Source organism: Pongo abelii, chromosome 14 (assembly GCF_028885655.2).
Source record: "Pongo abelii isolate AG06213 chromosome 14, NHGRI_mPonAbe1-v2.0_pri, whole genome shotgun sequence".
Taxonomy (NCBI): Eukaryota; Metazoa; Chordata; class Mammalia; order Primates; family Hominidae; genus Pongo; species Pongo abelii.
The window spans coordinates 40,242,694-40,267,592 of record NC_071999.2 but is presented as its reverse complement, the minus strand read 5'-3'; the positions used below and the strand labels follow the sequence as shown (position 1 = coordinate 40,267,592).

The window sequence follows — 24,899 nt, the reverse complement described above, 5'->3', positions numbered from 1 at the left end:
ATCATCATGACCTCCTTGTGGCTGAACCCAGTGGTCCCTTTAGTACTAACTTAAAAATCCTCTTGTTGATCATACATTCTTCCTTAAACATTCTACTCACATTCTTTTCTTTATGCTTTCAATAAATATTCATTTAACATGGCAAATAAATAAACATTTCATTAGCATGCTAACTACATGCTAGGCACTATTCCAGAAAATAGAGATATAGCAGCAAATAAGATGATGAATAAGACACAAGATCTTAAGGAAAACACATTTTAGCAGGAGAAATAGATGTAAATAAGCAAACAGAGCAGATCATTTGAGATGATGTTATTATGTGTTAAAAGAGGATTATGTCATGGGAGTGTAACAACTATATAAGATAGTCAGGGGAGCCTCTGTGAGAGGGTGGCATTTAAGCTGATTCCTCAAAGATGAGAACCAATCGTGTGAAGATGTGGGAGAAGAGGATTCCCAGAAGAAACAGGAGTAAAAGCAGGGCCCCTGGTTCTCCACTCACTCTATTCACTCTCTCTGAGCATCATATCTGTATCCTTTCTACAGTTGACCATGAATAACCTGAAGACTCATAAGTCTAAATCTCCATGCCAGCTCTCTCTTTGGAGAGCTCAATACTCAAATGCCCATGCCTATTGAACATCTCCACCTGGATATTTCACTGGTACCACAAGTTCAGTGTAACCCAAAAGTGAAAAACTCTCAACTCAAACCTCACTTTCTCTACTCTCCTAGCCAAGTGAATTATACTTTTACTGTAAACTATTAGTTACTAAAGCTGACATCAAAATATCCTTGATTCCTTCTTTCCCCTCTTCCATCCAATATATTAGCAATCATAGTGACTTAATTTCCAAAAGATACTTCAAATTTGTTCATTTCTTCCATCCTCACAGCCACTATTAGTCCATGACACCATATTCTTCAACAAGATTACTGAACCTCAGATTGATATTGCTTCAAGTCTTGAGCCCGTGAAACCCTCTACATTGCAGGCTACACCTAAACATTTTCAGTTATTCTCCAGTATCCTTTGCACAGCTTCATGGCATGACCTTTGCCAATGACCTGTGCCTCCATGTGGCTGGCATATAACATGCATTTAAATAGCTGCTGGCTGACTGAAAATAGCTCTCCGGCAACATGTCTCACTATTCTCTTGCCCCTAGTCTTCTGCACTATACAATTCCCTCTGCCAATAATTGTATTTCTACTTTTTTTTTCTCACTTGGCTGTCTCCTAATGATCTCTCAAATGGCATTCCTTTGGGTAAGCACTCTTTTGAAAACCTTGATAATCCCACCACTCAGTGGAATGCATCCCTCCAGACTAGGTAAAGTATTCTGCGGTACGATTGCATCATTACCTATACCACTTTTACCACAGTATCCTTGTATTATTGTATGTGTTCATCTAATGTTTGCCTTTCCCCAAGAAACTGGAACCATTTATATCTTATTCCTAACTCTATTCCTAACTCTTATAATAGTATTAGACATGTAGTGGGTGCTTCACTCATGCATACATGATTTGTTCTTATATATTTACAGCTATTCATATTTGAAGCCTTATTCCAAAATCATTTTTATTTGGAAGAACGAGTCCCATGAAGAGTAGAAACAGAAATTTAGGAGAGTACAGAGAACATAATGGACAGAATTTCAGAGATTATTATAGGTTGAATTTTTTTTTTTTGGTGCGGGGGGACAAAGTCTTGCTCTCATCGCCCAGGCTGAAGTGCAATGGCACGATCTTGGCTCACTGCAACCTCCACCTCCTGGGCTCAAGCGATTCTCCTGCCTCAGCCTCCTGAGTGGCTAGGATTACAGGCACCTGCCACCACACCCAGTTAATTTTTGTATTTTTAGTAGAGACGGGGTTTCACCATGTTGGCCAGACTGGTCTCAAACTCCTGACCTCAGGTGATCCACCCAACTTGGCCTCCCAAAGTACTGGGATTACAGGCGTGAGCCACTGCACCCAGCCTAGATTGAAAATTTTTTTTAAATTGTGACTACTTTCTTTATTTCTAACCTTTCCTAATATAAAGCAAATCCCAAATTCTACCACTGACTGATAAAAGCATTATCAGAAGCTTAAAATCTCTGATATTAGCAAATTTTCCACCCCCTTCCTTTTCTAAGCCTATTACTATAATCTTAATTTAAGTGTTTAGAGGATCAATTCTGATAACTCTTAGGAGAGTTATGGATAATAATAATTATATATATATATATTTTTTTACTTCGCAGTTGAAACAAAATAATTGTGGATATGTCACTGAGAGTTATTTCTAAAACTGAAATGACAATGATTAGCCTTAGCAAATAGTTTTTTTCTGTTTATTCATCACCTGAAAACGGATAATAATTATTAGCAACTCCTATCACAATGAAACTCTGTAAGACATAGTGAGTGCTGTTATGTAAAATACTATTTGTGTTATAAAAGAAAACTGATATTTTCCTGCATCTTTGGTGTTGCAGTGAATGCAAAGCTTATTTTCAATTTTAGTTCTGTACTACTGGCTAACATGATTAGGTCACAAAATATCAAAATGAGAAATATAAAATAAGATAAATTGTTATAAAAACAGAAGATATTTCTCAAAATATAATACACTGATGGAAAAAATGAATAATACTAAGTGATATTTAATTTTTAAAAATTGGGTATCTATACCATATAGAAACTAATTTTCAAGGACTATACTTTCATGACTCCCCTAATTGAAAGGATAAATTTTATATACAGTAAGCATTATTTCCTCATCAATCTAATGAAAGCTGGTTTCAAATATGAAATAAATAGGCCATGCCAAATAATCATCATATTCCAAAGAATGCACTATATCATACAAGAAATTCAAGTTGTAAAGTTTGCAGGTCTTGGGCTGATAGAAGCTATATATGTCATGTGGTGACAGCTACGTCTGTTTTAATGTGTCCACTGCCAATAAAGCACTGAAAAAATAATAATTAACAACTATTTACCACAAAATGGTAAATATAATAATGGGTTCAAATGTAATTTTACTTATTGTTTTAATAATAGAATATATAAATTTCTAACCGAGACAGATATATTCGCTATATTTAATATCTCTCACATTTTCAGTTGGACATTGAATGCATGACATGTTCAGATAAAACTGTTTCACATAGACTGAGGAGAAGCTGAAGGAATAAACACTGAGCACTGCTCTGAAAACAGATGGAGTGGCAGATGGGATTGCAGATTGGGTTCACTCGATCTGTGTAAAACAACTTTACTACTCAGTAAAATGTACTTCAGATCTCACCAAACCTTATAAAGTTTGTCCCTTTATTTCATGCATGGCTTTTTCTTCAAAAATAAATGTTTAGCATTCTAAACTTTGTTAAAGATTAATTAAGTACCTGTGTGATAAATTTTTTAACTAAAAGATATTTTCTTCTACATTTTTGGAACAGATGGTAGGAAAGAGCAATTGCCCAGTGGAATAAAATGTACACTGACTAGTTGTCCAAAATTGTAAAATTAATTACCTTCCTTCATTGATGAGCTCAATAAATGCAAGTCCTGCATTCTTCTGAATAGAGTTTTGCCATTCCTAAAAGAAGAAACCAAAACAAACATGAGAAAAGTGAACATTTAATGAAAGTAACATCTGGTTTAAGGATCATTTTGATGTTGTTAATAACTTACACATTATATTATTTCCAAATGTCTTTACAAGATTTTGTAACAAATATTATTTTGTAAAAAATCAAGTTTTACTTTTATCACTTAGTTTAGAAGGTGCTTTTGATTCACCAGAAATTTTCAGGCTGGATGCAAACTGAGATGGAAAGTGAGACTGCAGGTATAGGGGGTTCTGAGCACAAAGCTTCTTTCCAAAAGACAGAAAATGACCAAAAGAGGCCTAATTTGACTATACAAAGACTAGAAACATTTGGGACAGAAAATTTTAGCTCCTCATATAGAAATTTTACATTAAGATAATAAAATGAATACTAGAAATATAAACTATTAGAAACATAAACATATTTAAATTGATTTGGAAGTGCAATGTTCTAGCTATATGTACATTCCAAATTACTTAATGCTAATTATTTAATGCTAATTAGAAAAAAGTTACAAATTAACTTTTTTGAAAATTGTTAAAAAAAATAGTAAACCTATGGCTAAATATGTAATAGATAACTATGTAATCTCTCTTTGCTAATTTAGATTATATTTGTGAATTTGGCAGTTCTCAAGGTAAGGATCATCATTATGAACATAAGTGATTATAATTAAGTATTTTGGATTAGAAAAGCATATGCTTATTTTATGCTCTCCCTAAAGCACATTTAGAATATAATTTATATACTGTTTTTGGTTTATGCTAGTGATTTCTATTTTTGGGGTTTTAAATATATACATATTTTGGAGTTTTAAATATATATTTAAATATATATATTTGGGGTTAAATATATATATAGGGGTTTTAAATATATATATATATATCTGTGTGTGTGTGTGCATATATATATATATATATATATATATATATATATATATATATATATATATCTGGTAAACAGCAGTGTTTTGGATTGAAAATTATATCCCTTCCAATGGTTCTCTAACTAAATACTCCTCAAAGTTCCCTAATGCATTTTAATAGAAAAGTCTTTATTGACCAGTCATGGCCCTCCTCTATAGATTTTTCCCCCATGATTTTTCTAATAAGGTGTTGGTTGTACAGAGGTGATCAGCTGCCCTGGCCATGGGTTTAGCTTCACAAAAAACACAGTCTCTCTATCAACCCTTCACTCTACTCCTGATCCCTTTCCCTTTAAAGGCTTTGCACTCATTCTGAAAATAAACACAGTCCCCAAAAGTAGGTACTTGTGTGTATATAAATATTCTCTGCTCTAAATAAATGTGTGCTGAATTATAGAATAACAAATCCTGAATCTCCCAAGGAGAGAAAATCAACAACTAGTGAAAAGAGATATGGTAACTTGGGGATAGTACAAAGCCACTGGGTTCTAGCTATCATAACCTTTAACTAAAATTTATCCAAATGACAAGATTGCTATTCCATTGTACAGAACTTACTGAAACTTTCAAACTACTTCTGTATAAAACAATTACAGAAAATTTCTTTTCCCAAATTTTTACAAAATTTAAAGCCTCTTTGTTATTCTCATTCTATATTCTGTGTTTATTGGAAATCAGGATCCTACAAAATATGTACATTTCTCAGAAATACTTCATATTCATTGGGATATTAACTTAAAGAGAAAACTGATTTTTACATAAGAAGACCCATGCCACTATGAAGACTAGATTCTTACAACTTCTTACACATGATTTTCTGTGATAGTGTTTGTACACTAAGACTCTTTAGTCACCATAAACTTCTAACATGAATAAGATTTTTCGGTAAGATATTTCACAGAGTACATATCTAGGTATTACATGTGCATCCCAAATTATGCCTTGTCTAAAAAAATCAAGAGGAAATTATCTTTGAATCAATCTAAAATTATATGGAATCTGCATACAGCCCATGAGAGGTACTAATTTACAGCCTTTGATGGAGGAACAGTACAAGTAAGTCTGAGCTAAGCTAAGGATATTACAGTTTAAAGTTTGAGAAAGCTAGTGAAAGTATATGATCACAAGACTTCATTCAATAAATCAGTGTTTTAGAAGAGTAATTTGTCAGTTTTGAGCCAGAGGAAGTTGTAGGAGATTGTTGTTACACGCCTTTCCACAAGAGAAATATTAGGAGTCTAAATGAGTATTTCAAATAGGGAATAAAAAATAAGAGATGTTACAAAGAAGAGATGCCAAGACTAGATGAGAATCTGAATTTAAGAGCTGATGTAGAGAAGTTGAGATAAAAAGATTATTAAGTTTTCAATGTAGATGACTAGGATAATGGTAATATTATTATGAAAATACTGAAGAATACATTTGGGGAAAATCACAAACACTGTTGTCTGAATTTGTTGGATTTACAGTGGCAATGTTATATCAAAAAAGAATGCGAAATTTGGAATTATTTACATAGAAATATTGAGTAAGGCATAACATTAGGCAAAGTCTCCTAAGAAGTATAAACAAAACGAGGATCAAATATCTAGGCTGAGAAGGTATTCCTAGGCTGGAAAGGATTCACATTTTTAAGATTGCAAAAAAGAGGCAATTGAAAGGGACAGAAAAAGATCTATCAAAATTTAAGAACAGAAGCAGAATATTATAGCATTATTTGAAAGAAAACACTCCACGTATATACACTGCCTCAGGAAAACAGAAAGAGAAAGCACCCTTTAATGACAGATATTACTTTCAAAGTCACTACCTATGATCCTGTTTGCAACCTTATATTAAAGACACAGACCAATATTAGAAAGGGATAATGGAGGTGGGGGTTGGGGGGAAGGGAATGAAACCCAAATAATGAGAGACAATGAAGCAACACCAAAAAAATGTAGTAATGATACTGGGACATATGAAGATATTGTATACATTAAAAAAGAGTTGAAAATATCTCCCAGAAAACAGAACAAAGAGATAATGAGGTACAGCCAAAAAGACAGAGATAGAAAACAAAGGAGACAAAGAAATTAGAGGCTCTTCCTTTGAAAGGTCACTATCTAGTAAGTAGGAATTTTAGAAAGAGTGAATGAGAAACATTGTATCAAGAAATTATCAAAGGAATTTCAAATATTTTCTAGGATTTAATTATATGATGAATAATATAATACATAATATACCCTAGTAAGTATATCATCATTAAATTTTAGAACACCAGGGTTAAGGAAGAGGCTTGCAGGAAAAAATAAAAGTTTATATAAAGAATCAGGAATCTGAATGAGACTAGACTTCTCAACAGCAAAATTAGAACATGGAAGAAAGTAAATCTTCTGTCTATCCTGCTTTCTGTCTGCCCTGCTCACCTGTCCTGACGTATGTAGACATCAAATACTTTCATTTGATATACGAATTTAAAGTAACTTTAAGTTGAAATACCAATTTTTCAATATGAGAGTTTAACATCAGCCAGTTTCAAAATTATGAAGAATAGAATACTCAGAACAAACTATGCAGCTAAACTATCAGTAACATATGAAGATAGAATAATCACATTTTCACACATGCATAAAAATTTATCAATGACTCTTGTTGAAGAACCCACCGATGGTGTGCTCTGCCAAAATGAGAAAATATATCAAACAGGAGAAACAAGTTTATGTTGTGCTAGTCTCCGAATCTCAGGGGCTTAAAACATGAAAGTTGACTTCTTGCTCAAATTCTGTGTCCACTGTCTGTGTTCTGCTCTACATCATCATTGGCATCATCCTGGGAGTCATACTGACTATGTTGCCATTGTCTGAAACACTGTTGGCAGCCAAGATGGAGGGAAAGAGAATGGGTCTAAGCATGCCCTGGCTCTTGTAGCTTCCAGCCAGAAGTAACACATGTCCCTTTGCCCACATTCACTGGCCAGAGAAAGTCCTATGATGAAGCCCAATCTCACTGGAGGAGGGGAATGCAAACACACCAAAAGCGCTCAATAAGATGGAAAGAACTTGGGACAAACCCTAAACATACTATAAGAAAAGAACTTTAAAAAGAGATAGACCCATATCTAAGAAACGGTAGACTAAAACAAGACAGAGGCAATGAAAATTCTCCAAATAATTGTTAATGAAAGTACCAAAACAGGATTAAGCAGAGGCTGACAGAATACTTAACATGCACTTTCCAATAGTTCTACTGGAAAGTTTGGGGGAAATTTAGTAATAGGCATCCAGAAAACTTAGCCAACAAATAAAGAGCAAAGAGGCAATTCACTCTAAGAGAAAATAGTTATCTCAGGAAGGAAATCGTGGATAGTTTAGCTACAGATGATACTTACAAGAAATACTGACACACTTAAAACTGTGATATGGCTATAATGGGGAAATGCTGAGAAAAGCGGAAACTTTCCTCCATATTTTTTAGTAGGTGGTAGTGGCCGCATTGTTAAGGGTGACATACTACACATAATAAATTTAAAAAATATTTAAAATTGTAAAACCAAGAACATTGGTATAACAGTGTAATTTCGAAAATACAATTTACTAATAAAGTAAACAGATAAAAGAGTTGAAATGGTTGATTTAGACCAGTGGATCTCAGTGGTGGAGTAGGGGTCTGTTATTTGTTGGTTATGTGCCTTTAAACTACATACAGTAAATTTAAAAATTTTTTAAAAACAATTTTTTTTGGAACAGTGTTAGTTTTACAGAACCATAAAGAGTTTCTGTGATGAATCAGGAGAGACTTGTACTGAAAGCAGGGTAACAGACTGTCAAAAGGGAAACAGTAACTTTATCAGCCTACAGAGAGAGATTCTGAACACAGAAGACTTATGAAAACATTCTGAATAAAAATGTATCACTGCAATTATATGTTTTCCCTTCAAGAATTGCTTTTGTCATACAAAAATTAGCCGGGTGTGGTGGTGCGCACCTATAATCCCAGCTACTCGGGAGGCTGAGGCAAGAGAATTGCTTGAATCAGGAGGTGGAGGTTGTAGTGAGCCAAGATCGCGCCAATGCACTCCAGCCTGGGTGACAGCCCAAGACTCCGTCACACACACACAGATACACACACACACATACACACACAGAGAATTGCTTTTGTCAAGGCAATGTAATTCCTGAATTTGTTCAATGACAATGTAATACTGTTGACCTGTATTTGTGTTCAACTCCTTTCTCAGAAGGCCTGAGTTGCTCTTTTTTTAGTTTTCTACCAAAAGAAGAGTCACTATTAGAGAGGGAGAGAGGGTGGCAGAAGTCTTCTTGTCGAAGAGAATATTAAACATTTTCTGACAGTAGGACTGTGTCACTTTCTCATTTTGATGGTGGGACTGTGTCACATTCTCATTTAATTTTGCAAGATTTTCCATATTTTTAAAATATAATCATTAGAAAACTATCACTATTCCATTTGTTTGCATGCCATTACATTGTCATTTTCATATTTCAGAAAAGTCAGGTATGATGAGGACAAAAGAGAGGCCCTAAATGCTGGGAGGAAAGTCTGACTGTACTGGGCTGGTAAGTGAGAAAGAGAAAGTGGTAACTGGAGTAAACAATCACAAAAAGTTTTGTGATTAAAGCCAAGAAACAATGGACAGGATGCTCAGAGAAAGACAAGTTTGAAAGTGTTTGTGAAGATTTTATGATGAAGAGACTTAAATATAATTGTGGACCATAATGAAAGGGTGAAGGAGAGACAGAAAATAACAAGAGATGAAAGGTGACAGAAATCCTGATGAACGCATAAAAGAATGGAGTGTCCTGAAAAGGGATAAGAACAGTTAATTCTTCAGAAAAAGAGTAAAAAGTGTGAAGTTTTCCTTTACTTGTTTATGTATAAAATAGTCCAGTTATTATTCAAGAAAGCACCCAGACTTTAGTAACATGACTGTAAACTTTACTGTACTTCTTTCCCAGAAAATTGTAAACTCCTTGGTCTTATTTGTCTTGGTCTTTTTGAATTTAAGATATATGTGGTTTTCAATTCTAATATAATTTTAAATCAACACCTGCTACAGTCTGAGTAACATAATAAAAAATATTATTAATTAGTGATCTACTGGGTCAATAGTGATTAACATACAATCCACCTCTTGTTATTGCCAGAGATATGAAACCAGCTGACTGGTAATGAGACCTCTTAAAATGATACTACTACAGATGAACAATACTAATTGAACATAGTGTTTCTTTAATCCTATAGAAAAAGAATCTAACTGGGTTCTCATTTTCCATGAAGACATGAAAAAGTTTTGCTAATTATGAAAATGAGAAAGGTTTTTTTAATGTAAAGAAGATATTTTTTGTTCTCCTCTGTGCCTGGCAGGAAATTTAAATCTTCTGTCTATCCTGCTATCTGTCCTGCTCACCTGTCCTGATGTAGGTAGACATCAAATACTTTTATTTGATATAGGAATTTAAAGCAACTTTAAATTGAAATACCAATTTTTCAATATGGGAGTTTAACACCAGCTGGCTGAATAGTCTTCTTCATGTGACTCTATGAGTTCAGTTTACTCTTTATGTGTTTTATGTGCACATTATATAATTAGATTTTAAGTACTGTATTTTTAAAGGAAGAGCCAGGTTTTATTAATCTGTGATGACACTAGAGCCAGAAGAAATAGATGGTGCAATTGTCATAATGACTATACTACAACATTAAGGAAACAAGACTTTAATTCCAGAAGTTTAGCCAACATTGAATGGCAAACACAAAAAAATTCCTTATGTATAAAAATGTTTAAATTTTATATTTCCTGGTGCATTTTTTTCCCTAGGTTCTATTATTAGTTTGTTTGCCAGATATGAATGTTTTCTTTTCTGTCACACATGCTCCATTAACATGATATGGCTGGGGCACAAGAACAGTTTATGCAGGCCTTGACCTAAGCAATAGCCAAAGTGGTTCCACCTAATATTAAGAAAGTATATAATTCAGTTTTTGAAGGTTTTCAAAATTCTTCAACTATTTGCATAATTTCAATTTACCAAGTCAATGTCTGTTAACTACATGAAAAATTATGAACTGCTATTAACAATGTATAAGGTCACAAAAACGTTACCAATTATCTTTTCTGAAGGAAGAGAGTTTAAAGCTTTTGTTTATTTAATGTGGGGTATGAGATACATAAGACACAGGCAGTAACTATGCCCAGGATATATACTACATGTCCAGCCCCCCTGGAGCCTGAGAGGAAAACAAAAAATTAAAAAATTATCTAAAGTAATCTAATTCAAAATGTTAAGGAATGTAAGAAAAATAAAGTAAAATGAGAATTTGAAAGCCTAAGAGCATAGAACATTTGTGATTCTGGTGGGTGGCATGTGTTACAGTTTGGGCCACCCTTCCAACTCCTCCTTACCGCAGCCCATGAGGTGCTGCTTCAAGTAGAAGAGTTGGAGAATTAACGACTTTAGACATACAGACAGCACTAAAACTAGAAATTTTAAACATAAGTTTGTATCAGCTATTTTCTGGGATTTAGCATAAAACATATTGTGGGCTCTCATGAGATACCATCTCATGCCAGTTAGAATGGCGATCATTAAAAAGTCTGGAAACAACACATGCTGGCGAGGATGCAGAGCAATAGAAACACTTTTACACTGTTGGTGGGAGTGTAAATTAGTTCAACCAGTGTGGAAGACAGTATGGCGATTCAAGGATCTAGAACCAGAAATACCATTTGACCCAGTAATCCCATTACTGGGGATATATCCAAAGGATGATAAATCATTCCACTATAAAAACACATGCACATGTATGTTTATTGCAGCACTATTTACAATAGCAAAGATGTGGAACCAACCCAAATGCCCATCAATGATAGACTGGATAAAGAAAATTTGGCAGATATACACCATGGAATACTATGCAGCCATAAAAAAGAATGAGTTCACGTCCTTTGCAGCAACATGAATGAAGCTGGAAACTATTATCCTCAGCAAACTAACGCAGAAACAGAAAATGAAACACTGCATATTCTCACTCATAAGTGGGAGTTGAACAATGAGAACACATGGACACAGGTAGGGGAACATCACACACTGGGGCCTGTTGGGGGGTTGGGGAAAGAGAAGGGGGAGCATTAGGACAAATACCTAATGCATGCGGAGCTTAAAACCTAGATGACGGGTTGACAGGTGCAGCAAACCAACCACGATGGCACATGTATACCTATGTAACAAACCTGCATGTTCTGCACATGTATCCCAGAACTTAAAGTAAAATTAAAAAAAAACAACAACCATATTGTGGACTCTCATTGTTGTGGTCAATGAAGAAAACAGAAGTTTATTTTTTTCACCTACTAAATGAGAGACAGAAAAGGGACTATAAAATATTCTTCACAAGATAAGGTATATTTTCCTGCTCAGAAAATGTTAGGATTGCATGTGGTTTTTAAAGCATGTTTAATAATTTGTGAATGACAGTCGTAAAAGTGGCAAAGATAATTTTTTTTTTACCATATTTAGTTGAGAAGTCCAATTCCTTTACATCCTAGGTAGACAACAGTACACAGTATTGGGTGGCAAACAAAAATGCTTAAGTTAAAGAAAAAAACGGAATGAGAAGAAAAATGTATCCTATAGGAAAAGTGTAACAAAGAGCATCTTCTCCATTGGTTATCCTAAGCTACCGATGAATTTTTAGGCCTGACTCCTATGGAAAAGTGCAATACTTATGACAAGAATTTATGCTTATTATTGTCCCTTTCCATAGGAGTCAGGTCTAAAAATTTCTATTTCTATCGCTCTTTTCCATAGGAGTAAGGTCTTAGAATTTATGCTAGCAATGTAACAAATCTTAAAGCATGTAAATGAAATAGTTTTAAAACTCTGAAAATAGGAAATGGGATAAATCCTATATCATCTTCTCATCAGTTAATGTTACTTTTATTAATCATGAAACATTGCCTCTGAAATGGAATTATTTATATTTGTAGTACTTTACACGTGTGTGTGAAGTAAATGAGATACACATGGTTCTGAATTTTTGTAACAAACTTGGGTAGACAATGATTATATTCTTTTACACTGATGCACATTTCTTTTTATAATTTCAAAAAATACTTGTTTTTTTTTTTTTGAGACAGCGTCTCGCTTTGTCACCCAGGCTGGAGTGCAGTGGCTCGATCTCGGCTCACTGCAACCTCCACATCCCGAGTTCAAGCGATTCTCCTGCCTCACCCTCCTGAGTGGCTGGGACTACAGGCGTGCACCACTATGCCTGGCTAATTTCAAAAAATACTTCTTAAGTGCATATTACTATGTAACTGATTCTAAGAGCTTCAAAAAATAATTGGATAAAATATTGAAAGGAGAGATAAACAAAACTTTGTGACAAGAAAAGTACATAGCATAGAGAAGAAACGGTATTTGTTTGTTGTGGATGCTGAGATATAAGCTACCTTGAAAGTTAAAAAATGGGATAGAGGTGGACATGGAAGACAACTTTAGTCCCTGTCCTAGCACTCTAACAATTCTCTCTGACAAATACATAAACTTAGAGAATTTGCTTAAAACAAGGCACACAGATACATGAAAACACATGCAAAGCGATAAGAATAATTTACTGTCATTTCATCAACAAGAAGCTCTTGGCAATGACAGGAAAAAGGTATATTTTAAAGTCTTATCTTACAAATTATTCCAGAATTTTTTTCCATTTGAGAAAACACACCTACATAGACATATACTCACTTTTCTGCTGAAAAAATAAATGAACAACCTTTTACTTTCATGGGGAAAATACTTAACTTTGGGTTTGAATGCCTGCAGAGAGCTGCCAAGTCTTTAGATAGTTTTGTCACTATTTTTTAACTCTTCAACATGGATGCATAAAATTTCCTCAAGATTAAGGACTTTTTCAGGGAACTGGATCTCATGTTAAGGACCCTTTGAAACTAAACACTTTGAAGACAAATAAGTTCCAGAAGGATGACGATAAAATCCCTATGTTCTCTTCACAATCGCTTTATGGTAGTTAGATGGACTAGTCGAAGAAATCTCAGATCCAAAACATAATCCTCCCCATCAGTTTCTCCTCATCTATGTCAATTCAATGTACATTTTTCATTCCCTCTTCTTTGTATACAATTAAATAAATCAATTTAATGTCCTTAGAGATTCAATCCATCATAAAAGTTTTGAATATATGAAAAAATTACAAGGGAAAATGGTAGAGTAAATTGATATCTTAAGTCTTCAAGAATTCCAGAATTGACTTTATACTTCTGATATGTTTAATATCTATTTATCATTATCTGTCACTAAAATACATAGGTGTGTTTCTTAAAATTTTCAAAGTGAATGTTCATTATAACTGGCATGTTTAGAAATTCTGTGCTTATAAGTTGAAGTCAGTAAGTATAAGGAGTGAAGTGAAAAAAACACTCTGTAGGGTGAAAATAGAGATGAGAATTTTTTTCAATGTATATAAAACATACATAATTAATGAAATATATATGTGAAGTATTTAAAGTACCGTTTATTTTATTTTCATTTCTTATTTTTATGAAGATCTTACTAAAAGTATTACAGGAAAAACTGAATGTAAGAAATGAATAATCAATGATCAATTCAAAGAGAAGATTACTGATATAATAGTCAACCATAAAAAAACTATTAGGAAATACTGAAATATATTTAGTTGGTTACTCAAGGAAAAGTTGGTGTATCATATAAACATAAGGAGGCTTCCAGGACTTTAGGTGATCACTAAATTATGTTTCAAATTGGACACATCTTATTATTATAAAATGAGTGTATGTATTTGCATTTGTGTTTGTAATAAAAAAGTCTAGACTGTTTTACAAGATAATATTTTTAAAGAGAGCATATTCTATGAGTATATACAACACACATGTTTATATATTAGGTTTGAGTTGTTAAAAAGTTTCTCACATTCAAATATGTAGTTTAAGATTTAGAAATAGGTACTAAGTTATATTAAATATTTCATATTTATTCATAAATGATCATGCAGCAACAGGTGTGGAAGCCAGTATAAGAACATTAGTGCTGTAGAGAAATTTAGAGATCACCATTTTTAACTAAGTACAGGAATCTCTGACACATAATTAGCTGACCTTTGTTTGAAGACCTACTATATTCTGGACTTCTCAAACAGCTTCTTGTACTTTTGGACTACATTAAAATTAAAAAAAGAAGCATATATATATATATATATATATATATATATATATATATATATACACACACACACACACACACAGGCTATGTATCTATATATATTTTTAATAACATTTTCTTTTCTATAGCTTATTTTACTGTAAGATTACAATGCATAATACATATAACAGAAAACGTGTTAACTGACGGCTTATGTTATTGGTAAGGCTTCTGGTCACTAGTACTAAGCTATTAGTAGTTAAGTTTTGGGGGAGTAAAAAGTTATACGCATATTTTTGACTGTGTAGGGGGACTGGCCTCCCTAACCTTCACATTGTAGTGTTGATGGTTACACAACATTGTGAATTTAATTAATGCCACTGAATTGTATACTTAAAAGGGTAAAAATGGCACATTTTACATTTTATGTATTTTATCACAATAAAAATAAATAACAAATCACCTTAGCTAATATATATTCCTTTTTATTTATAAAATAACTCAAAATGTCATTAATAACTACCTATACTATATGCTGGATATTTATACTAGGAGTGGAAGACATAGTGGTAAGCACAACAGAAGGCAATAGAAAAATAAAGTGATCTTTAGTATGGTGTAAATTTGTAGCAGAACTGAAATGAATAACATCCATAAAGTGACTTCACAAAACTGCAAAGTTCTGTGTCATCCTTAAGTAGTCTTTTCTTTTGGATTGTTGTAAATAAACAATGTATGCTTTTAAATGCTCTTCATAAATGTTAATTAAATATATTGAGACTATCCAATACTTATTTTCTCTATTGGCTGAATAAAATTCTTCAAAAAGAAAGGAAATACTAGAAATGCAGCTTATTCTAATGGAAACTGAAATGTGGTAGATAAAGAAAATCATACCTTAATCACACATCAGAGCATCCAATTAAAACATATAAACAGGTACCTATATTTATCACCCAGATTTACGCACTCAGATGCTAAGGGAATGATGGAGAGATTAGAACCTTATAATAATAATAATACAGAAAGGCTTCATGAAATAAAAGAGTTTGAAATAATTGGGAAGATAGGAGGTACAGGAACAACCATGTTGGTTTCATTAATACTTGGAATAAAATTGTATTGAGTTACATACACATACAAATGAACACATGTAAAAAATAGAGAATGCTGAATAATGTCTATCATCTAGTTGGCAGTACTACATTAATATCAATTTCCTGGTTTTGATACTCTACTACAGTTATATGTAAGATGTTACTATTGGAGGAAGCTGAGGGAAGGGTACATGGGACTCTGTATACTATTTTTGCAACTTCCTGTGAGTCTCTAATTATTTAAACAACGAAACCACAGAAAAAATGATCATGAGGAAATGTACAATGTAACAAAAAAGAGGATATGGAAAACTACTTATTATATGATAGCTAATAAAAATAAAGCATATTGAAATACGCATAAAATAAAAATGAAGAAAATTTGCCACCAAAAAAGAGAATGTGTACTAGAGGTAAAACTGTGGAATATATATATAGTTCTCATTATTTTTCAAAGTTGTTGTAATTTGTCTGAAAAACTTATGCAATGTAGACACAGGAAAATAAAGATTAAAGAAAAATAAACCAAAATACTGGGAGAAAGGGAAATGTGAATTTTGAGGCAAAGTATGGAAAGAAATTTTAGGTCAGGGAGGTGGGCTTAGTGTCAGGGATTCAGGGATTCAGAATATTCTACATTCCTTCTCTTCTGTCACAGACATTAAACACTCTTAAAAATGATCCTGCAGATGGCCTAGGCTTATTGATTTCTTTTTTCCCTCAATTTTATTAGAATTCTGAGAAGTTAGATATGAGAAAAAAAAGACTGTTATTCTTTTTTATCATTTTTTTTTTTTGAGACTGAGTCTCGCTCTGTCGCCTAGGCTGGAGTGCAGTGGTGCAATCTCAGCTAACTGCAACCTCTACCTCCCGGGATCAAGAGATTCTCCTGCCTCAGTCACCTGAGTAGCTGGGACTACAGGTGCCCACCACCATGCCCGGCTAATTTTTGTATTTTTAGTAGAGACGGGTTTCACTATGTTGGTCAGGCTGGTCCCGAACTCATGATCCACCTGCCTTGGCCTCCCAACGTGCTGGGATTACAGGCGTGAGCCGCCGCGCTCAGGCTTAGTTTATCATTTCTAACAGATGAGGTCAGAACTTTTTGTTTATTCATAAACTATTACCTCTATAATTTGAGGTGGATATGTGCTAAGTTGTTATATATAAGTGTTATATGATGTGTGAGTATTGTATGTATCACAGGTAGCTTAGAAAAAATATTTTATAACATGAAAGAGACTGACTCAAAATTTCTTATACCTGCTAACTTCTCTAAGAGTTTAAAAAAAGAATCCAACAATAAAATATCTCATAGAACTAATCAAAAGTAATTTGAATTCTATGCTCTTTAAATCTTTGATTAAATTTTCATCCAGGAATGCTATAAGTAATTGAACATATAACAGAGAGAGAGTCTGTCTTCCTGTTGCAATCTGTTCTGTACTGATTCTCCCCAAGATATATTAAATACAGATATCCCAATTATTTCCTACTGGTACTCTTTTTCCTTTAAAATGTCTATGTTTTCAGTATATAACTTTCTCCATATTCTCTAATAATTTTAAATCTTTATTGTTATCTGAGTTGACTATAATCTTTATGCCTCACTGTATTTTCACCTTCCTATTTAACTTTTATTTATACTTTAGGACATATTACAAACTTTTATGGCAATAAAGATTATATAACATAGCCACTGCAAAAAAATTAAATGCCCAAATTTGACCCCTTTAACTTGGAAATGACATTATACCACAGATAAGAGGTGGGGTCACCCACCATCTAGAGAAAAAGGCAGGGATTTCTTAGATATTAGAAAATGAAAAAGTGGCCCTTCTAAAAACAGAATCTATAGTCAATGATCATGAACCATCCAATACTGTTTAAAAGTTAGATATTTCTTACTAGCCTTAATTCTATACTATTAACACACTACAATATTTTATATTAAAAATACTCTTGAGGAAGGTATTGGATTACACATTGCCTGGAAATGGATAATACCCTAAGTAAACAAATAAATACTATATATTTCCTGGCCACTTAATTTCTGCTGTTTTTTTAATTTTCTATTTCTTAAAAAAATTGTTTTTGCTGTCTCTTGACCTTAATCACATATGGCTACTTAATTTCTGATGTGCTATAAATGAGGCTGGTAACTGGCTTGAGGATGTAACACAAGGTTGTCCAACCTGCAGCCAATGGGCTGCACATGGCCCAGGACAGCTTTGAATGCGGCCCAACACAAATTCGTAAACTTTTTAAAAACATTGAGACTTTTTTTTTTTTTTGGTTCATCAGCTGTCGTTAGTGTTAGTGTATGTTATGTGTGGCCCAAGATGATTCTTCTTCCAGTGTGGCCCAGGGAAGCCAAATGATTAGACACTGCTGAACAGACTCATTCCTCTCCAGACCTAAGGTTTCTGAAGAAACAGGGCTCAGGCTTTTTCTTCAGCCCAATTCTCCTCTGCTTATGCTGAATAGGATATCTTGCATCTTCAGAGTTCATTTTTAGTTCACCTCAATAAACCTTTCCATGACAATCTTATTGTTGGTACATAGGACCCATTTACTGAACCACACAAAGGTAACTGCTCATTTATATTCAGTTTTAAGTATCAGGTCATAATTTTTTATTGTTCTTAATTGAATTCAAATTCAGCTGCAAAACTGGCAAGTTTCATAGATAACACTAAACGTGAGAAATGGAACAATATGTAAGTCTTTAGTAACCATTAAAATGCTTAAAAAATGTAGTCACTAAATAACTAACTACCAAATTAAATGTGACATAACTTCATCATGATAATTAGAATTTCATGATATTTCCAAAGACATGGGGAAAAAACATCTACTCCATCCCTGGTTTTCTTATATTTGAAATCTTCTTACTATACACACCAAAAATCCTTTCACTACTGAGTACTTACAATGAATGTTTTTTAATAGGCCTCTATGTTCTCTTATCTATGTCTTTGTACCTCAGCCTCAGGTTTATTGTATTTAGCAGAAGAAAAGTATATTTTTTCTTTTGTACTATTTGACTCAACTATATCACACTGGAGGAAAAATGAAAAACATAAATGTTCAAAGGCCAAATCATTAAAAAAAAAAAAAGATTGTTCTTCAGTTGTGGTTCTTTTACAAGTGTTGTCTTTCTTAGAAGTCCTGGGTTAATGCTTTGATCACATCAATGAAGTCACTGAAATTCTTTTTATTTAAGTATATGAGGTATTTAGAAAAAAGTAAATTCAAACAAACCACAAAATAATTCATGTTAGTGACTTCATACACAGATACCAAACTAAGACTTGCAGGCCTATTACTTTATATTACTTATACATCTTTAGGTTTTCAGTAAGAGTAGAAATGACTTACTAAGCATGCATTTGCTTAATCGTTGCCTCCAGTCAGAAAGCATTTAAATACTAAGAATTTTTTAAATGTACAGCTTCTCAATTTATAAAATGTTTTCTATTGACAGATAAGGCACAGAAAAATGCAAGTGACATCTGCTAAGCTTTACTTATAAAAACTTAAAGAAATGCTATGGGATAACATCAGTCCACTTTTCCTGGAGTATATCTTATGGAGACTTCCTTAAAAAATCTGGAAGTAATTAGAAACTATTATAGTACCTAAAGAAGTTTACTTGAAAACTAAATCTGCTATTCATCAAAGAGCACAATACAGTAAAAATAATGTAATAAACCAATAAGTACACATAGAGAATAAGCACCTCAATCATACCTAATTATAAAACTTTTTTAAAAAAGCTATGATAGAAGATAGTATCAGACCTGTGATATACTGAAGAATGTGTAGAAGACCTTGTATTCCCTAATTAAGCACTGATTTGATATTAATTTTTTTACTTTAGTTCATATCACTTCAAAATGATATGAAACCAATTTTTAAAATGCTACTAATGACAACTTTAATACAAAATAAAAGTGAAGAATAAATATACTTGTATCATAAGATCTATATCAGAAAAAAATCCAGAATACAGTCAAAAATGTTTTGGGTATTTGTGGAATGATAAATATATCATGATGATAATATTAACAGCTTCTTCTTAAGACTTAAATATGTTTTCCACAAAGATAAAAAATTACATTGGGGGGTAGACTGGATGATATATCCTTTGGAGTTTAAAAGTTTGCCCATATGAACTGAATTATCCTTGACAAGTACCTTCAGACACTTGTAATATGATCTCACGTAAATTTAGACCATATTTTGGGCACAAACTATTAGGAATAGTAAGTTTATTCAGGAGCTCAGATAAGAAAGAAAAGCTAATATCCTTAATAATATGTAGTTGCTAACAGGAAATTTCCAAAATGAAAATGAGAAGCATAAAAATAAAAGCCATCTAATGTGTTGTAGCAAAGAAAAACAAAATCCTATAAAAAACACAATATTGCATTTTCTTTTCCCTTTTTAATACTTATCTGCCTGGTCTCTTAAAAAATTTTTATCTTTCAATGGCTTGTCTAAATTCGGAAAAAGAAAAGCATATTTTAAGCAAATAAATACATTAAAAATTCCATTTGAAGAATTCTAACTTATTCTAACCAGCATTAAATGACAATATGAATAATATCTTAGTTGGATTTCTCACTGTGGAAAAATATACACATAGTATATCAAGATAGTAACTTAAAGTTACTTATTCAAATTTTCAACTATTTTTATTAGTATTAATACTGCTCATGATAATAACACGGAGCTATGAAGACTTACAAAGGGCTGTCTGTAGAGCAAAACAAAAAGAACTCAGAACTCTGCAGCTTTCAAGAGTCATCAGGATTACCTACTGCCTTGGCACAAAGACGGCCTACAGAACTGTACTAATTCTACAGGGACTGTGCTTCATTCTACAAGAGATGCATTAAAGGCTGTAGAAGAACACTGCTTTGGAGAGAGCTATGCCAAGCAATCTCCACAGCATCATTAACTGTATTTATTTCTCTTTTCAGAAGTATGTTACTGCTATGTTGCCCTGTTAATGGATGAGAATAGGATATAAATCATCTCGAATTTAAGTAGTATAGAAAAATGGCACATTATTTTAAGAAACTTTGAAGACATGTCCATTTTTTGGTATGTGTGTCCTTACAACTAAAGACATGATTTTAAACATTCACGGAGCAATTAATGATCTACAAAGATAGTTCTAGAAGCTTAATTTCACAGTAAAATGGTAAACTTATCCCCCCTGACTAGGAATAAAGGGGATTGTTTCATTAAAAATATTTAGTCAAAAGCATTATTTCAGTTAAACAGAAAATAACAAAAACAATTGGGAGCTATTTTAAAGAATAAGCATATATTCTTAAGCTACTTAAGTGAGGTGCATTTAATCAATTAAACACTTAAAATATTTAAAAACATCGAATTATTTTAAAAATTCAACTTAAAAATCAAATAAAGAGGCGTGTTTACAATATTGCTTTGCTGAAACATTGAAAGAAAGTGCACTGCATAGAGAGCTTAAATTTCTCACTCTTCCTTTCAATCAATATCTGAGGCAAAGTTTCATCTCTAGGGCCCTTAATGGCAGGAATTCCTGGAGCCAGCAAATGAGTAATGTTAAACCTATGATTAGATGATGAGGCCATCAAAGACACTAGATCTTAATGCTACATTCCTCTTTATTTCTCTGAACTGCAGTGAAACACAGGGCTATGGAAGAAGGAATTTTAAGCTATTTTTCCATAAAAGCATTTTACAGAACTGTGCATCATCATGAATCGAAAAAGTCCAGATAGTCTCTCGAACTCAGGACTTCAACAGTAGGTGACAAAATTTTCAAATGCCCTGCAGATGACCTCCTCGCAGAGATGTTGTTTTCTTTAACCTCTTTCTTACCAATATTGTTCCTGGCTATAAAGAGGAAAATGGGCCTAATGATTTTCCTAGGAATATATTCTTGAAGAAAGTAAACCTGAAAACTGAAAATCAATTGGTAAGTTTTTCGTTTGTTTTGTTCAGTTTTGCTGATGTTTTAGAGGATTACTTGAAGGCATATTGTTGTTTGTTTGCGAGTTAGCTGTGGCTTTAGGCAAACCTCAGGCCAGTAATTAGGAATAGCTTAGATATATGTTTCTTTCTACTGAGGAAACTACGAATAAAGATAATAACTGCTTATTACAAACACACACAAGCTCTTTTTTCATTCTGATAGTAAAAAATATTTAACACTAATATGATAATCAGGATAATCAGGACTGCTAGGAGACTTGACAGAGCTGGTGAGAAGAAAGACCAATAGGTTCCTATTTAAGTAATCAGAAAATATGTTTACATTTATTTTTGGTTTCCCTGTTAATTGTTAAGAAGAAACAATACCCAATAATTATCATTTATCTTTGATTCTGATTATTAAAGATAAACAGCTCAAGTAGATTTCTAGAATTTACACTGACATATACAAATTACATTTAAAAAAGAGAAAGCAGCAAGGTCTTATATCAAAGACCATTCATTAATAAGCTGTATCATACACTTTGGGTATGGAATTTAAAAACTTAACTTTTCATTATCTCAAATATAAGAGAAGAAGAAACAAGATAATTAATAATACATTTAAAAATTATAAATTAAGATATTTTATATATCATATTTTATATACATATATATGATAGGAAACAATGGAAGAATCGAAAGGGTAGGAGAATAATATTGCTAAAAAGAGTAGAAGAAGGGAGAGGGAGAATAAATCAATATTTACATGGTAAGATAATCTACATACTAATAAAACTCAACATAAATTATTTTCTCCATCTATGGGATAATAGATGGAAATTTTAAAAATACATAAACATACACATATATATGCACATACTTTTTATTATTAGTCACAAAAAATCCTCATATATTAATGTAACTGAGTGAATGAGATTTTGTACCTGAGAACAAAGCAGCATAACAAGCTCAACCACAGATGTGCTGGACTTCATACAAACAAGGCCTACGACAAAGAAAAGTTAAAACAAAATGAAATTACAATGGTAGAAATTATCATTCTGAGTTAATTCATTATATAATTTTAATTTAGAAAAAAATTTCTTTTAAATAGAATTCCTAAGGTAAACTGAATGAAAATGTTCACCTAGCATACATTTTTAGCAATAATTGAAAACTATTCAGATACAATTCCAGTTTTTGCCCATTCAGTATGATATTGGCTGTGGGTTTGTCACAAGATGATGTGAAAATACTCAAAAACTGACTTCATGCTTTGGTTGTTTATTTGGTTGAGGCATTTCTTACATTTAAGCAAGGTGGGAAAGGTTATTAAAATTGATGAGCTAGGTATAGCTGCTATTACTCCAATGACATTTATTATATGGCTGTTTCCTTGGAGCAAAGAACAATAATCATTGAAGTTCTGCCTAAATTTTGTTCCAAAAGACAAAATTAATTTACAAATAGGTAATTTCAATAGCTTATCATTTATTAATTTTAAAAATAATAAAAAAGTATGATTAACACATCAAGCAATGCTTATGAAATATTTCACTGTTACACTTCCAATCTCCCCAAATAGATAGCAGAAGAAAAAAAATTGAATGTAATAATGTCTATGTAATAATGGCTAGTACTCATTGATCACTTAGTATGTGCTGGGCAATATTTAACACATTGGCACAGTGCCTTATGTGCACGGTCTCATTTAATTATCATTATACTCTCTGACATAGTATTATTATTCCCATTCTACAGGTTAAGAACGTATATTTCCTATAAACAGTTTAAACATTAATTCTTATATATACTGATGGAGTTATCAAGATTTTTTCCAATTGAAAGTATGACTGCTGTATAACAATGTATATGATAAGAAAGCAGATCTGAATTGGTAGTTTTTCGAAGTGCCAACATAGAGAATGAGGTAATCAAGTATTAAAAACACTGTTGAGAGTACGTTAATTATGATGTTTGGTAATTTGAAAATATTTTCTAAACTTTTTCAATTTTAAAATTAAAGTAACTTAATAGATTTTCCTCTTTCAAAAATAACTTCTGTGTAACAAGAACATTCACAGTTTTAAAAAATACTATGATTTTTCTTCCTTTGATGATAAATGTAATTAGTAAAAGCATCATACAGTAAGGAAGGCCATGGTCTTAACATTATTTGTTGCTAAATGGAAAACCGAAGTGAAACCAGTTATTTTCGTTTCTTAAGGTGATTTCAATAAACAGTCTCAAATGCCTTCTAGACACTAGCATGTATATTTATTGCAGGTCATGGATAAATATCCTTTTGTGCCCATTTTGCTAATGACCCTATCTCCTTATTGTACAGACCGACAGAACAAGCTGTAAAAAGGTACTAGTATTCCATCTTATCAGATATTTGGGCAGACAGTTAACTAATGAAATAAGAGGCAGATGTGAGAAACTCATTTAAGCGACAATTGGTGTAACTGATCAGTAATTCTCATGCTCAGGTTCTAGGGAGTCAGAAAGATTAATGGGACATTTATCACCTGTTGACTACTCAAATATTTGAATTCTGACAAAGAAAAAACAAGTAAAAGGCCAAAGGATCACAATTAAACTTATGTAAATTTAGACAATAAGGCTTTGATATAAAGAATTATTCACATACATTTTGCGTACGAGTTTTTAAATATGTAACAAATTGAAGTAAAATTAGGAAAAACATGAAATTGCATTGATTTCTCAGAAGCCAATTTTTAAAATGAACTTATAAAAAACCCTATGCAACAAGCCCATTTATAGTTTTTTACAAATACCATCATTCCATCATAAGAAAAATATAAACAAATGCTTCATTAATGCTTTGTTCAAAAGGAATGACAAAAAATTGACACAATAGCAAAATTGCAATTGCAAACAGTGCTCTCAGTATTTTGTAAAAGGCCATTGTGATTTCAAGTCCATAGAACCTCACACCTTTTTTACTCATGTGTTTTGTCTAATTAGTTTTGGACAGAAGGAATAAATGGATTCTCCCAAGAGCAAAAGAAAAACTAAATGTGACAATGACAATACAAGCAGAGGCAAATTTGAAAGACCTATCTTCAAAAATTACATAATCACTTTGGTT

The 24,899-nt window shown here is 32.6% G+C and overlaps 1 protein-coding gene across 6 annotated transcripts in view; it reads right to left on the bottom strand.

The window, feature by feature from the left end:
- Window positions 1–24,899, bottom strand: part of NBEA (neurobeachin) — a 747,382-nt gene that overhangs the window by 365,458 nt on the left and 357,025 nt on the right. For all 6 annotated transcript variants that reach the window (XM_054528904.2, XM_054528905.2, XM_054528908.2 and 3 more), the window contains 2 exons: window positions 22,729–22,790; window positions 3,531–3,595 (listed from right to left, as the gene is read on the bottom strand). In XM_054528904.2, coding sequence (XP_054384879.2) covers window positions 3,531–3,595; window positions 22,729–22,790 — 127 coding nt within the window. The remainder of the gene's footprint in view (window positions 1–3,530; window positions 3,596–22,728; window positions 22,791–24,899) is intronic.